This window comes from Gopherus evgoodei, chromosome 3 (assembly GCF_007399415.2).
Source record: "Gopherus evgoodei ecotype Sinaloan lineage chromosome 3, rGopEvg1_v1.p, whole genome shotgun sequence".
NCBI classification, from domain to species: domain Eukaryota; kingdom Metazoa; phylum Chordata; order Testudines; family Testudinidae; genus Gopherus; species Gopherus evgoodei.
The window spans coordinates 20,407,242-20,423,664 of record NC_044324.1 but is presented as its reverse complement, the minus strand read 5'-3'; the positions used below and the strand labels follow the sequence as shown (position 1 = coordinate 20,423,664).

The following is a 16,423-nucleotide window of genomic DNA, read 5'->3' as shown; positions in this document are numbered from 1 at the left end:
ATTGTCCATACTTAGGGTGTTGAGTTCAATCCAATCTTTCTCATTAATGTTTAGTTTGTGATAGCATTCCAAATGTTTTAGGGAGTTCTCAAACACAGAGGAAAGCACTCATTGAGGGCCCTGTTTTGCTTTGATGTTATAAGCAATCGGCCTCAATATTTTACCTGTAAGAGAAATACTGTATTTTTAAATGAAATGCCTCATTAAAATAAGTCCCATAGTAAAAATAAGTTTGGATATAAGTGCTTGTAAATTTGGATGCAGGTTATAATTAGATTGTGCAGGGGAAAGGATGAAGGTGACTCTCACCTGATCCAATCCAGCGTCCCTACATAAGCTGAGTAAAGTGCTAATGTAAACAAAAGATGTAAAGTAATTTTTAAGAGAATTGTTTTGAATCAATAATTTTAAGTGTCACACAGTAAAGGTGTGTATACACACACACACACACAATCAAATACACACTTATATAGACATACACACCTATATAGACATACACACAATTATATCAACTGCATCCTCTTAACTATTGTATGGATGAAAAATCCAGTAGAACGCCCTTCGCCTAATGGAAAAGCATCTGCTGCTATTTGAACGTTCACCTCCTCAATAGACACGTTCTCTCTCTTCTGCACAAGGATTGTACCCTATCATTGGTATATGAGGATGGAGTTTTGTATCATAGGCTTTGGCCCTGTATGACCAATATTTGCAGACTACTTGACTTGTTATTCCCAGCTCTCTTCACTTTTGTGTTTTATGATGATCCCACTAGAACCCGTGGAGATGTGCTGAACCTCATAAATTATGTTCTTGGCATGCAGCCCCAAATGGCAAACAGCAGGAGGAAACTGTTAGAGCTGGGACATCTTTCCTCAAACAACTGATCATGCATAACAGACTGCAGCACGCTGGCAGTCCATTTGATATGCTTGTTCTCAGCCTCCAAGGGGGTGCCTGCTGGGAGCAAACTAGAATGAAAAGAAAGATCCTGCTATGTAGCTCTTTTTGCGCTCATTTCATAGACATTGTTTATCGGCCTTAATTAAAGACAAGATACTAATTTTATGGACCCTGTTGCATGCCCCCTTTGGACATGCTCACATGAAACATGGATGAGCTACACAAGTTCACAGCAGCCTGGGCTCCAACAGAGCAAGACACAAAGGACTGGAGAGCTCACAACATTGACTCTGTCCCCAAAGCTGCCTGAACCAAAAGAGTCCAAAACTTGCTGTACATGTCACAGAGTGCATTCTCCCCACACACATTTAGGTCCCAATCCAGCAAAGCACTTGAGTACATGCTTAATTTTAAGGGCGTAGGCAATACCACTTAAGTCAGTGGTACTACTCACGTGTTTTAACATTAAAGCATGTGCTCAAGAGCTATGGGGCCTTAATCCAGCCTTGAGCTAGAGAGAGGCAGCTGCTTGAATGTTCTCAGTTAGAAATCAACTCCCAGGACCGATGCCCATGCTTTCTGGCAGCTGCATTCATCCCCATCTGTTCAGATGGCATGTGCTTCTTGCAAGTTGGGTGGCCTCTTTCCTTGCAGTACAGGTGCCAAGCAATGGTGATTTGGATCAGCAGCCTGCATAAGGCTGCAAGCACCATCTCATCTAGAGGAAGTCCCTCTACTCTGCCAGAACTGAGGCGGCATCACAGACAGTTGATCACACTTACAGTATGAGCCAAAGAAAGGAACAGCCAAACAGGGAGGAAGAGAGGTTACAATGGAGTGTGTGAACATTACTGTTTGCACCAGAACAGGGTTTGTTACAGTAGATACCTTGGAAACCTGGATGAAAGTCACCCAGCTGTATATGCCACAATCTGTATTACCCAAGGATACACAATGCAGATGCTCAGGGAAGGCCAGTTAGACCAGGAGACAAAATAGGGGAAGGTGCAGTAAGTATTCTTTGCTCTGTAATAATCCAAGGGGCTGCCAAATCCCAACACCTGAGCACCAGAGGAAGGACACATTTGGCTCTTGTGGTAGAATAATGCTTTGGGGAAAGCCTCACAAAGGCTCCAAAAAATCACAAGAAGGGAACTGAAGTGAAAAGAGTGTTTGATCTGCAGAACTGAACCTGAACTGAACCTGCGCTCATTTTATAGGATCATAGCCTCCAAGGCCAGAAGGGATCATTGTGATCTCTCTTCCTGTACAACTCTGGCCATAGAACTTCCCCCCCAAATAAGTCCTTTTGATCTACAGCATGTCTTTAAAAGAAATCCAATCTTGATTTTACAAAGGTGGCAATCCAGAAAAGCACTTATGCACATGATTAGTCCCCCTGAAGTTAATGGGGCTACTCACACTTAAAAGTGAAGCCTGGACACAAGTGCTTTGCTGAATCAAGCCTTAATCCAGCTCAAATCTAGAAACAGACAGCTGCTTGGACATTTCAACCTGCCGGAGACCAGCTCAAGCAAAACAGTTTGCTTTTAGCAAGGGAGGATGGTCTTGTAGCAAGTGCCCTGGAGCAGCGTTCAATTCCTGGCTCAGCCACAGACTGCTTGTGTCATCGTGGGCCGAGTCACTGAAGTTCTTTGTGCCTCAATTACTAATATTCTGTTTGTAGATTGTATCCCTTTCCGCCATGCTCCATCTGTCTCATCTATTTAGATTGTAAGCTTGCAAGGGCAGGGACTGTCTCTTACTAAGCATTTTGCATAGTGCATAGCACAATGGGGCTCCGATCCCAGGACCTAGGTAGGCCATATCTTAACGCATCATCTTTTGCCTACAGATTAGTAAGATTTACTGCTTGAGAGGAAGAATGGTCCAGCAGTCAGAGCACTAGTTTGGGATTCAACAGACCTGGGTTCAATTGCTTGTTCCACCACAGACTTCTTCTGTGGCCTTAAAGGAAGTGAAAGTCTCTCTGGGCCTCAGTCCCTCACTTGTGAAATAGAGCTAGTAGCACTGTCCAACCTCACAGGGGTTTTGTGAGGACAAATACATTAAGGATTGTAAAATACTATGGGAATGGGGCAATAAAAGTACCTACAATAGTTCTAGGAGGGTTCAAGAGAGCTTTCTCTCAGATAATTAGCAGCAGGCTCTCCTTGCAGAGACAGGACTGTTCCATGCCAGTGAGTGGAGGAAGGAGGGACCATGCTGCCTAAGCTTCCAGTCTGATCCCTGCAGGAGTCATACACAGTTCCTTTTGTTAGCAGAGCTGGGATTAGCTTCCACTGATCTGCCAGAGGTCAGCCTGGGAAGCCTTGGAGGAGTCTTGGCAGTTATCAAACACGAGGAAAATCGATGTAATTGGGAAATGAGAACCCTAGGAGTCTAATATACATGCTGCAATCCCAGTCAAAACAGGGGTGGAAATAGATGCCTGGGCCCTAAACTGAGGCACAAATCAGGATTTACAATTAAGGGAAAGAAAGAGAAAGGCTGTCCAATTGCTACAGTTGTAAAGGCCTCAGAATTCCCCTGCAGGAAATTTCTTGTCCTACAAATTAAATTCCATTGAAAAACACGGAGTTGTTGTTAAAAAAAAAAAATGTCCCTCCTTTCTTCCAAGACAGGTGGAATTTTATGATGTGTTGACTATAATTAATTCAGACTTGATGCACATTGTTGTAACAACCTAGAGATCCCATCACAGAGCAATAAAGAGAGAGGACTGCCTTCCCCCCCTCCAGTCTCTTTAAAACTCAATTAAAATATACATTGGATGCAACTTCCCATTAGCTGGTACTATTTGTACATCCCGTGTTCTTTCTTTAATTAAAAAACATGCTTATTGCAATACTGCTAGAATCACTTTTACGGTATTTTAATTGTAACGTCTCTGTCTGATTAAAAAAAGAAAATATGAACTAGAAACTGCCTGCAAATAGTATCATCATGCACAGCCCAAATGGACTGAGCATAACAAAAAATGGCTCAGATAACCAAGCATCACAGCCAGTCTATAAACAAGGGAAATAATGGGTACCTGCAGCAGGTGACTGGATGATACAGAAGATTGGACAAGGATAAAAAAATGTGCAATTTCTATGATACCAGTTCAAACTCAGCCCATATCAGCAATGACTTCAGCGTCTATTGGCTGAAGTGATCCTGTATGTGCCTTATCAGGACCCTGTGACTGATGGTATTGAAGGAAAGAGGGAGGTGTAGCTGGATCACTGCAAAGGACTCCTGTCCAAAATCAAGACAAGGTTACCCAGCTATGTCTGTAGGGCCAGATTGATGGGAAGAGGTGCAATAGGGAAAGAAAAAAGCTAAATTAATACAAATGAAAAGGCCTCCTGATAGAACACCAGGACTGTGTTAATCTCATGCCTGGTAAACAAGAAAAGTGTCAGACATCGGTTAAACAAAATTGGTTTGTTGAAAATTAGACCTAATTGGTGGACAAAATAATAAGGGGATGGACTATTCCACCCAACACTTCCTTTGCAGTCCTCAGCAAAAGACTTTTTGGGGAAGAAGATGGCTATTGTAGCCATGGACTGACTGATAGAAGGGGAAGGAGTGAGCTTCGCCATCATGGCTGCCACTCCTGCAGTCTCCTGAGTCCCACTGGATCCCAGGGTCATCATTGTGCCATCTTCATCCTGAGCAAACTGGGCCAGAGAAAGGGACCCAGATGACACTGCCACCTTCACCAGCTAAATCCCAAATGCCACCTGGGATATAGTTGTTCTATTCCATGTGTGTTCTATTCCTTCTCTACCCTATCCCTCTCCTTTTGCTTTCTGTTTAGTAACTCTCTGGCTTAGCCAGCCATGACTATATTTTGCAACACTGCTGTAAGCCTGTCACCCAAGAGAGGTAGTTAAAAGCAATGTCCTAAATGGCCCAATGATGGCACAAGCTTGCCAGGTCTTATCAGCCACTCTGAGACTGTGTGCTGGGCTTGTGTTTCTCCAGTTGGGCTTGTGTTTCTCCAGCACTGAGTCTGCAAGTGAGAGTCAACACCTGAGACAGAAGCTGCATTTTCTCTTTGCTGTTTTTTCCATGTTCCTCTTGTGTGTTTGTCTTCTTTTGTCTTCTAAAAAACAGGAACAAACCTCAACAGCAGTAACAACAGCTCCAGCCCATCTCAACTAACTTCTTCTCTTTATTCCCCAACAGTACAGTTAACACCATCTGTGTTTCTTGCATGCGGCTACCGGTGGATTCTTTTGTAGCCACAACAGCCACCAAAGCATGGGTGGAGATCAGGAGGGCAAAGCAGCAGTTCCTCCCTGCAGCATCCATCTGTTGCTCCTGAACAGCTGGTACCAAGGGCAGTGAGATGCACTGCCTTGGTGTCTGCGCTGGTGCTGCCAGCAGAGATCAGCACCTTGCTCCACGCAGCCTTCTTGGGAGCTGTGGGCAGCGCCTGTGCAGACACGTGCATGGCACCGGAAGCAGCTCTTGTCAGTGCAGATGGCTGCGGCGTTTAGTCACCAGGACATTTCCTTGGGTAGCTCCCCCATACTGGGAGTCTGGGATGCTGCAGACGTCCGGTGAGTTCCTGACCCACCTTTCCGGGGCTGTCTTTCGCTGAAGGGCCATGGGAGGCAGGGACAGAGATGGGTCGTCGCTTCCCGCACCTGGGGCTGCACTTGCTATTTACAGTTCCTCTAGCTACTGCAGCAGGTCAACGACTCCAGGCTGCTGCAGGGCTTGGCAGGTCCCCAGCACAGTGAGGGGCTCCCTCTCCATGACAAGCTCTGAGCATAATAGGAACAAAGTCCGGGGGAGCTAAATAGGGATCTCTACTTCCTACCGCCCAGCCCCAGTGTGGAGAAGCCATGCCCTACTAAGGGGCTCCTACCTAAGTTCCCATGTGGTGCATGCAACCTGCCGGGATCACCCCTTCTTATTAGCATCAAGAGCTCTGTCCATGATGCGGGGTGAGTTTGAGCACAGGGGAATCTTTCCTCGCTGCCACTTACGGAAAGGGGTTTGCTGCTTTTCAACAAGTACAGAAGGTAATTAAGTATTGTAGGGAAAACTGTCAGAGCGGCCACATAACATGTGTTGTGAAAACCTCTGGCCTAAAAGTGAGTTAAAATACATTAAAATATCACATTCCTTGTGTCTATAGTGCTCAATGAAGGTTTAGCCATAGATGCTCAAAGATATTTAGATGTGCAACTCCTTTCGATTTCAATGGGAGTTAGGAGCCTAAATACCTTTGAGGATTTGGGCCTTAGTACCTATGAGATTTGTTAAGAAATCTTTTACAAACCATTAAATGTAAGCATTTAAAAACAACACAAAGTCCTTTGCTAACTTTTTAGGTCCCAAGCCTGAAAAGAGTAGCACATGTGCTTAAAGTTAAGCATGTGAAGAAGGGTATGCAAGATTGGGGCTGTCATTTCGAGGACGGAAATGTTTCTTTTGGTGAATGGAAGGTTATTTTTGTCCTAAATTGTGTATTGATTCCAGCAGAGCTTCATCTATTTACATCAAATCTTAATTTGACTCGGGGTATATAAGTAAGTTCTACAAACTTGATGCTTTCTCTCTTAATTGTGCTGTATTTACACAGCACCAACAGTGGTAGGATCATGGATTATTTACTACATTCTGTAACTGTAGCCTATAATTCTGTAACAACATCATTAGTTCTGTAAAGGCTTTTCCAACACACTTGCATCCAAGATGCCACACAAGACACAGCTGATTATTGTTACCAGTACCACTATTATCCCTGATGTCTGTGCAGAAGAGCAGCACTTTCAGCAGTCAGGAATAAAAGCATTCCTACTCATATTGTCATTATGCCTCAAACGGCATAAACGATGCCTTCCGCATACATAATAATTAAACAGATCCCTCCCCTCATCCTCACTATGTTTACCAAACACTGATGCTCTGTCTCTTATGCTCCTGTGTGACCAGGTCCCTTGGCACAGTTTATTTGTTTGGGGGCAGGGAAGGAGAGAGTGAAACTCTACCGCCTGGGAGAAAGAAACAGACAAAAACCTCCTCAGACCTTTGACATGCAGCAGGTTGAGGATGCCAGTGGTGGTATCCAGCAGCAGCGTCTGGCCTCTTTCTACCGTGACATTAGCGCCATCTTGTGGCAGGTGCCCATCAAGCCAGCTGGAGTTCTTAGACCATCGGCCACAGAATTGGAGGGGAAGGTGCCTCTGAAAAAGAAAATAAGGGTCTTAAAACTGATCTTTCATTATTTTGAAAAAGTATATAACTGGAAATAACTGTAAAACAAATGATAAGTGTGGTCATGCAGCTCCTTGTCCTAACCTCCTGCTGTCACCAAGCATGGAAATACTTGTCAAGGGGAAAATGGACCCCAGTTTTACCAGGCATACCTTAAGTTAAGTTCATTCACTCTGGCAACGTCTTTTCATCTAGGCTAGTTGGGCTGTATGTCCCCCCACCCTCCAATATGCAGCACTCCTCCTTCTAAACAACAACAGAGAGAGGAGGGGATCCAAATTTCTTGGTGTGTGTTTTCTCCACTAAAATACCTAGATTCAACTCACAGTCTACTTCAAAAAATAGACCTAGGCTCCCCACAAAGGTTAGGTCTGGATAGACCTTAGAGGAAATGCTAGATAGCACATTTAGAGCAATAGACCTACCTCAAGAGATACTGCAAGGATTAGTCAATATTTGCAACATATTCACCACAGGGATCCATGTGCTTGTTACCATCATACTGGATCAGTGCAACACAGGATTTATGTGGTTTCTCTATAGGGTGAAAAGACTGATGTAGTAGACAGGGCATGACAAGGACTCAAGAAACCTGGGTTCATCCACAGATTCCCTGAGTGGCTTTGGGCAAATCAGTCTACCCCTGTCTCAGTTCCCCATGTGTGAAATGGGGGCGATACTTTCCTACCTCACAGGGTGTTGTGAAGATAAAACCCTTTATGATTGTGAGGGACCCAGTTACCAGAGTGATGAGGGCCATGTACCCTGGCAGATTCAGCAACACCAGCAGGTATGAAATGCACCTGCCTGCTTCCTTGCTGATGATTCTCCTCTGGAGCACATTACACCTGCTCTCTGGAGCACATTACACCTGCTCTCTGTAGATTGCATCCATTTGTTTCTGAGTGAAATTCAAAACACTGATTTTGATCAATGAAGCTCTATGTGACTTCAGTCCTGTCTACCTCAGAATCTCTCTCCCCATACACTATCTTGATAAATCAGATGGTCTGGCATGATCCTGACAACAGTTCCCAGATATCAGTAGTAGGGAACTAGAGTCAGGGCATTCTCCAGGGGACAGCGATGGGGTTTTGTTTAGTTCAGTGGCTCAACAAGCCCAAATTTCCAGGGCACACTGCCAGGTATATCTTACTCACTAAAGATTTTGCTAGAAGCTTGAGTAATTCAAATGTAGTTTGTAGGGTGGAAGTAAGGGTTTTTTTCCCAGTTGACTTGCCATCAGTTTTGTTTTTTGCTGAGCAATGTTTTATACTGATGGTTCATACACCACTTTTAGACTGGAAGGGGTGCATTTTGGAAAACAAACATTCAGGTAGCTAAGAATTTGCTACACTAGAAGGGACTAATGGTCCATCAAGTCTGCTATTCGGTCTCCACAGCTTGGATCCTTATCGGAACCAAACCTTTTTAGATTCCTACACACCTTGCCAGCGGGAACATTAGAAGTGACCAATATATGCTAGCTAGCATATAGATCATATTAATATGGATTACCCGCACCATACATATATTAGTATGCATTAAGCACAAATAGAAGTAAGAACAAATAGTATAGCAGTTATATAACCTAAATTGGCCTCTACCTTTATCATAATACTATTCTCTAATCCTAAGTATCCCATAACACCTTGCATTACCTGAAGTAAACTTTGGCTTAAGTACATAGGAAAGGTGTCAGGATCAGGACATATGATTATTTTATCATAGCAACAGGTAGGGAGTTATTCTCCCAGGCCAGTACTGGAATGTCCAAAAGGAAGAAGACAAGACATATAATTGTTTTGTCCTAGTACAAACCTAGGAGATGCCTTCATGCCCTTTGGTATCTGGAATGCATTCAGAACAAAGAGATAAGCAGTACATAGTACCAGAAACACAAGGTAAAAAGCTGACTGGTAAAATTCTAGTTTCAGGTGATGTACGCTGTACCTTTTACACCTCTACTCGATATACCGCTGTCCTCGGGAGCCAAAAAATCTTACCGCGTTATAGGTGAAACCGCGTTATATCGAACTTGATTTGATCTGCTGGAGTGCGCAGCTCTCCCACTCCCTGGAGTGCTGCTTTACCGCATTATATCCGAGTTTGTGTTATATCGGGTGGCGTTATATTGGGGCAGAGGTGTACTTGTAAACTGGTAGGGTATATAAAGATGGCTTTAGAGGTGTAATTCTGGGAGCACACCTTCTGCGTAATGTGAATATAACAGTGCTGAACAAGACGGCTTCCCGGAGTACCGTATAGAACCTTTTTCCTGTACTACATTATTATTGGCTTTTAGCAATAAACATGACTGACATTGGCTATTTAGTCTCGTGAGTATATTTCATAATGAACTAAAGTGTGGTTAAGAAATTGACTATACAATTTGTTAACATTAGATAGTACTATTTATTTACAGTAGCACTAACAATGTGCTGGGTGCTTTCTACACATTCACAGAAATCACAACAATGGACTGGAAGGGATCTCAGTAAGTCATAGTCCAGTCCCCTGCACTCAAGGTAGGACTAAGTATTATCTAGGCCATCCCTGACAGGTGTTTGTCAGACCTGTTCTTAAAAACCTCCAATGATGGAGATTCTACAACCTCCCTACATAATTTGTTCCAGGGCTTAACTATCCTGACATAGGGTTGGCAACTTTCTATTCACACAAAACCGAACATCCTTGCCCCGCCCCTCCTCTGAGGCCCCACCCGTGCCCTGCTCCTTCTCAAAGGCCCTGCCCCCCACTCACTCCATCCTCCCCTCCCTCTGTCGCTCACTCTCCCCACCCTCACTCACTCGCTTATTTTCACCGCACTGGCTCAGGGGGTTGGGGTGCAGGACAGAGGGCTCTGCCTGGGGTTGCAGGCTCTGGGGTGGGGCTGGGGATGAGAGGTTTCAGGTGCAGGAGGGTGCTCTGGGCTGGGATTGAGGGGTTTGGAGGGTGGGAGGTGGATCAGGGCTGGGGCTGGGGCCTGGGAGGGGGTCAGGGATGCAGGCTCTGGATGGCTCTTACCTCAAGCAGCTCCCGGAAGCAGTGATATGTTCCCCCTCCGGCTCCTATACTGAAGCAGGTCAGGTGGCTCTGCACGCTACCCCGTCCGCAGGCTCCTGACCAATGGGAGCTGTGGGGGTGGGGCTTGGGGCAAGGGCAGCATGCAGAGGCCCCCTGGCTGCCCCTACATGTAGGAGCCAGAGGGCAGGACATGCCGGTTGCTTCCCAGGAGCCACACAGCATGGAGGCTAGCAGGGAACCTGCCAGCCCCCCTCTGCAGTGCTGCCACCCAGACAGTTTTTCGACTGGATGTTCCTGTCAAAAACCAGACACCTGCTCACCCTATCCTTGCAGTTAGGGAGTTTTTGCTAGTGTCTAACCTAAATCCCACTTACTGCAATTTAGGCCCATTCTTTCTTGTCCTGTCCTCAGTGGTAAGGAGAACAATTTATCCTCCTCCTCTTTATAACAATCTTTTATGTACTTTAAGACTGTTACCATGTCCCTCCTCAGTCTTCTCTTCTCCAGACTAACAAACACAATTTTTTCAATCTTTCCTTGTACATCATGTTTTCTAAACCTTTAGTCATTTTTTGTTCCTCTCTTCTGAACTTTCTCCAATTTGTCCACATTTTTCCTCAGTTGTGGTGCCCAGAACTGGACACAATGCTCCAGCTGAGACCTTACCAGTGCTGAGCAGAATGGAAGAATTACTACATGTTTCTTGCTTACAACACTCCTGCTAATACAGTCCAGAATGATGTTCATTTTTTTTTGCATTACATTGTTGACTCATATTTAGTTTGTGATCTACTATAACTCCAAGATCTTTTTCTGCAGTACTCATTCCTAGGCAGTCATTTCTCATTGTGTGTTTGTGCAATTGATTATTCCTTCCTAAGTGTTGTACTTTGCATTTGTCCTTACTGAATTTCATCCTATTTATTTCAAATCACTTCTTCAGTTTGTCAAGATCACTTGGAATTCTAAACCTGTCCTCCAAAGCACATGCAATTTTCCCAGCTTGGTATCTTCCACAAACTTTATAAATGCACTCTTTATGCCATTATCCAAATCATTTATGAAGATATTGAATAGAACCAGACCTTGGACAGATCCATGTGGGATCCCACTCAACAAGCCTTTCCCGCTTGACTGTGAACCACTGATAACTACTCTCAGAGTACAGTTTTCCAACCAGTTGGGCACCCACCTTTTTCATAGGTTTGTCTAGGCTATATTTCCCTAGTTTGTTCATGAGAAAAAGCATGTGAAACACTATCAAAAGCCTTCCTCAAGTCCAGATATATCACATATTTAGTTTGTGATCTACTATAACTCCAAGATCTTTTTCTGCAGTACTCATTCCTAGGCAGTCATTTCTCATTGTGTGTTTGTGCAATTGATTATTCCTTCCTAAGTGTTGTACTTTGCATTTGTCCTTATTGAATTTCATCCTATTTATTTCAAATCACTTCTTCAGTTTGTCAAGATCACTTGGAATTCTAAACCTGTCCTCCAAAGCACATGCAATTTTCCCAGCTTGGTATCTTCCACAAACTTTATAAATGCACTCTTTATGCCATTATCCAAATCATTTATGAAGATATTGAATAGAACCAGACCTTGGACAGATCCATGTGGGACCCCACTCAACAAGCCTTTCCCACTTGACTGTGAACCACTGATAACTACTCTCAGAGTACAGTTTTCCAACCAGTTGGGCACCCACCTTTTTCATAGGTTTGTCTAGGCTATATTTCCCTAGTTTGTTCATGAGAAAAAGCATGTGAAACACTATCAAAAGCCTTCCTCAAGTCCAGATATATCACATCTACTACTTCCCATCATCCATAAGGCTTGATACCCTGTCAAAGGAGGATATTGGGTTGGTCTGACATAATTTGTTCTTGACAGATCCAGTTTGACTGTTAATTATCACCGTATCATGAAGGGGTGGTCCTACCATGAGAAGCTCACAATGTAAATACAGACTGACAAATACAGGCAGAGGTTAGGAGAAGGGGAGCAACAATATGCAATGCTCATACAAGTCAAATCTTTTCACTGTTGGCACCATGGCAGAAGTGGGTCTTAAATAGAGACTCAAGTATGGACAGGGTAGATGCCTTGAACCTTAGATAAATACTCATCACTTTAAAGAAAATAAGGTTCTCTCAGGAACAGAGAAATGGAAAAACCTTAGATGGGTTGTGTGAGGAAGCAGGGTTTTCAGAAAATCAAGCCTTTCACTGGTCCTTGCTAACGTAAATATTTAATTCTTCATGGGGAATCTCCAACATTAAAGGAACTTTTGTTCAAAGTGGAATAAGCAAAGGAGGAGGTGTAAAACGTCTTCTTTTCTTCTCCAGAGCTTTGCAGTATACCTCAGCAGAGCAAATGCTGCTTTGCTAAATGGCGGAGCAGACTAACCCACGCAGCAATATCCTAGCATTTATAGCTACCTGTCTGACGGCGTCTCGGCCACTCTGTGTAGTATATAAGGGGTGATGCCTGATATACAGTTACTATCAAATGGTTTGCCTCCTCCTATCTGGGAGCATTCCTCTGAGACAAGGCTCTTACTGAGTCTGATGCAATGGCCACTGAAGTCAAGAAGAGTCTTTCCACTGACTTCAACAGGTTCTTTATGTTGTGATAGGCATGGATAAAAGTAGTACACTAGGCTGTGGTTGCTCTTATTTACTTAGTACCTATATTACTCGTTGGGTAGGTAGGTCTCTAGAGGAATGGAGAAGAAATGGTCGCTTTGTGATTTTGGCTTTCTGAGAACAGAAGCTCATCATTGGACCTAGGGTCTCTCACAGGGTACAGATGTAACCCACATACCTCCTGGCTGTGGTGTTCTGTCCCACTAGTGGCACCAAGATCACTTAAAGAGAGAGAGATAAAATGAGTCTGCGGTACAGCCTTAGGTAAGAAGCAGCTGGCTTTTAGCTCATGCAGTAGAGGCTCATGCACTACGCTCCAGAAGTCCCCAGCTCGATCCCATCCGCCAATGACTGGGGTCTGTCAACATGACACCGACTCCTCAACTCTTTTAATTTATGTCCTCTCTTTCCAACATGAAATATGCCTCTCTTTTTTCATCCTCCCCTCCCCCCATGAACACAAATACAATCCCCCTGGGCAGGGGCCAGCCACTATTCCCAATGCTGTCCCATGTGACACCAAAAACCTAGATGTAGTGATGCTTCCCAAGCCAATTATGGATGGGAAATAGTCCACAAAATAAGAACCTTCATCCATCTTAAGGACCAAACTCAGAAAAGGCCTATATCACCCTAATAGATGTTACTTTCGTTTATTTGTATTACGGTAGCACCTAGGAGCCCCATAGTGCTAGTTGCTGCACATATACAAGGAATTTCCCCAAGGAATTTACAATCTTACTGTCCAAGACAGACTAAGGAAGTTTTATAATCCTCTGGGGAACTGGGGCACAGAAAGACTTATTTGATTTGTCCGAGATCGTGCAGGAAGTCTGTGGCTGAGTCCCAGTGCCTTATTCACAAGACCATTTTTCCTGTCAAAGTGGCTGTTACTCTTTGGCTCAACTCTTTCTCTCTTCTCCTTGATGTTTCCAGTGGACATTTTGTTCCACAAGGCCTGCAAGTCAAGATGAAATGAGCAAGTACAACAAACAACAGAAGGGAAGTGGGCAGGGAAGACAAGGATAACAGTGAGAAGACACAATTTCCATAAACCGCTGTATGCCCAACTTGGTGGCTCTAAATCTTTTGAGTAGATAAAAAAACCTATAAATATACAAATAGCTAAATACCAACCAGCCACACTAGCTCATGGCCTAGGCCTGACCAGCTGGCAAAATCCTGTCAATGGCATGGCAGGAATGGGTCTGAAGAAAGGACTTGAAGGGGAAAAAAAGATGGATCAGTTCAAGGAGCGTGCTCCACGTGCAAAGGGCAGCACGAAAGAAGCTTGTGGGAGAAGTGCACAGTCTAGGCTGGTACCCTTGGTGGAGCTGAGAGGTCATGGGAGAGACAGTAAAAACCATGAGACAATAATAGGGAGGAGCAGAGCTATGAAGGGTTTTACATAGCAGTGTGGCCTAATGGATGAGCACTAAACTAGGAGCAGAGTTGGCTCCAGCTTTTTTGCCATCCCAAGCGGCGAAGCGGGGGCAGGGGAGATAAAGTCACGATTGGTGGCAGCTCTACTGCACCTCTTCATTCTTCGGCAGCAATTCTGCAGCGGGTCCTTTACTCTGAAAGGGACTGAGGGACCTGCCGCTGAATTGCTGCCGAAGACCCGGACATGCCGCCCCTTTCCATTGGCTGCCCCAAGCACCTGCTTCCTTTGCTAGTACCTGGATCTGCCCATGCCTAGGAGTCAGGAGAGCTGGGTTCTGTTCCTGGCTCTGCCACTGCCCTGATTTATGACCTTGGGCAAGTCACTTCCCCACTTGTTCGGTCTTGTCTATATATACTGTAAGCTCTTTGGGACAGGCATTCTCTCATCTATGTGCACAGTGCAGTGGGATCTCTTGGCACTAATATAATAAAATTATCGTAAAGGAAAGGAGGCTTTACGTATTGTTCTGTCCTATGTGACAACGGTACTCCTCCACCTCACAAGGGTGTTATAACTGACTTTAGTAAGATTTGTCAAGTACCGAGAGCTCCTCAAAGGAAAGCTACTACTTAGCTACAGAGTATATAGCAGGGTAGCCCTTTTTATCGAGTATTAGATGGGCACAGGAGCCACACTGGCTCATTGTGTCACAATTCCACTTTCTTCCCTTTTCCTCCAGAGCAGGTGTCAGCCTTCCCTCCCACTCCCGCTTTGTTTAGTGATGGCCATGGAAGGCAAAGAAGAGCCGCACAGAGTTGTAGAAATGAGACTCTTTTTTGGTTCTGGTTAGCACCCAGCACTCCTGCAATGTCATTCTATAAACAGTTCCTGTTAACACTGAAGAGCAGCAGTGGCCGAGGTCATGACTGACCACCTTTCGGGACATGTTTGTTTGATGAGCCTGTGGAATCAGTGGGAGGGGAGGGGAGTGCATGGAGTTGAGCGCTGCTTATGCAGTCTTTTGTTCCTTCATTTCATCTGTCATCAGAGGTGGTTCTGAGCCAACTTTTCTGCGAGTGGAAGTGATGTGGGCCCAAAACAGAAATTGGAGCTCTGAACACATCCAGACCTGGATTCAGAGCTGATTTCTGGGCCACTGCCAAGCAGAGGAGGAGTGCAGATTTCGTGGAACTGTCCTTATAACCACTGGTTTGTTTGTGTGCTGCTTCCTTTTGTGTAGATACATATCTCCCCCCTCTGCCTTGTCTTTACATTTACAGATATGCCAATGCTATAGGTCAGGAGCTGTAACCATGGCTGCTCATTATAAATGAGGCATGTAAAGAAAAATACAAAAGGATCCTTGTCTCAGTGTACAGAGAGATCAGTGCAGTCCCTGCTGCACAGTCGGATATAAACATTAAACTCAGACATAACCTAGAGATCTCAAACAACTGCTGAACTAACAATTACAAATGGACCCAAAACACAAAAGTACACCCCAGACCCAGATTCTAAACCTATTTCAGTCCTGTTTTTACTTAGATATTTTAACCCTCCTGCTGCACCACTCCACCTCCTCCTTTATTGCAGCTTCATGGTATCCCACTACAAGGGATGATTGGGAGTGATGAGGACAAGTGATTGAGAACCAACTCCATATCCCAGCTAAGAGCCTGTGTAGCTGCAGGTAACAGGGATGGTTCTCCTGAGGACATGCTGGCAACTTTTTTTTAAAAAAATCTTCAGTACCACGGGTGACACTAGGCCATCAAGTCAGTAGTGAGCCAATTCCCTATAATATGCTGTATGCAGTATAATGCCAAAGATTAAGGGCTGGTCTACACTACGGGAGGGAAATCGATCTTAGATATGCAACTTCGAATATTTAAAATCGGATTACTCACCCGTCCTCACCGCGCGGGATCAATGTCCGTGGCTTCGCATGTCGATTCCGCAACTCCGTTGGGGTTGGTGGAGTTCCGGAATCTATATAAGCGCGCTCGGGGATCGATATATCGCATCTAGATGAGTCGCGATATATCGATCCCCAAGCAATCGATTTTAACCAGCCGTTACGGCGGGTAGTCTAGACATAGCCTTAGTGCCAGGTTTCAGAGTGGTAGCCGTGTTAGTCTGTATCAGCAACTTTTAGGTCTGTAATTGAGTAACCCTAAAAGTTGCAATTCTCCAACAAAAAAAACTTCAAAAA

General features: G+C 44.5%; 1 protein-coding gene across 5 annotated transcripts in view; it reads right to left on the bottom strand.

Moving 5' to 3' along the window:
* Positions 1 to 16,423, bottom strand: part of PKHD1 (PKHD1 ciliary IPT domain containing fibrocystin/polyductin) — a 391,543-nt gene that overhangs the window by 243,848 nt on the left and 131,272 nt on the right. For all 5 annotated transcript variants that reach the window (XM_030555225.1, XM_030555227.1, XM_030555226.1 and 2 more), the window contains exon 36: positions 6,962 to 7,118. In XM_030555225.1, the coding sequence (XP_030411085.1) occupies positions 6,962 to 7,118 (157 nt within the window). The remainder of the gene's footprint in view (positions 1 to 6,961; positions 7,119 to 16,423) is intronic.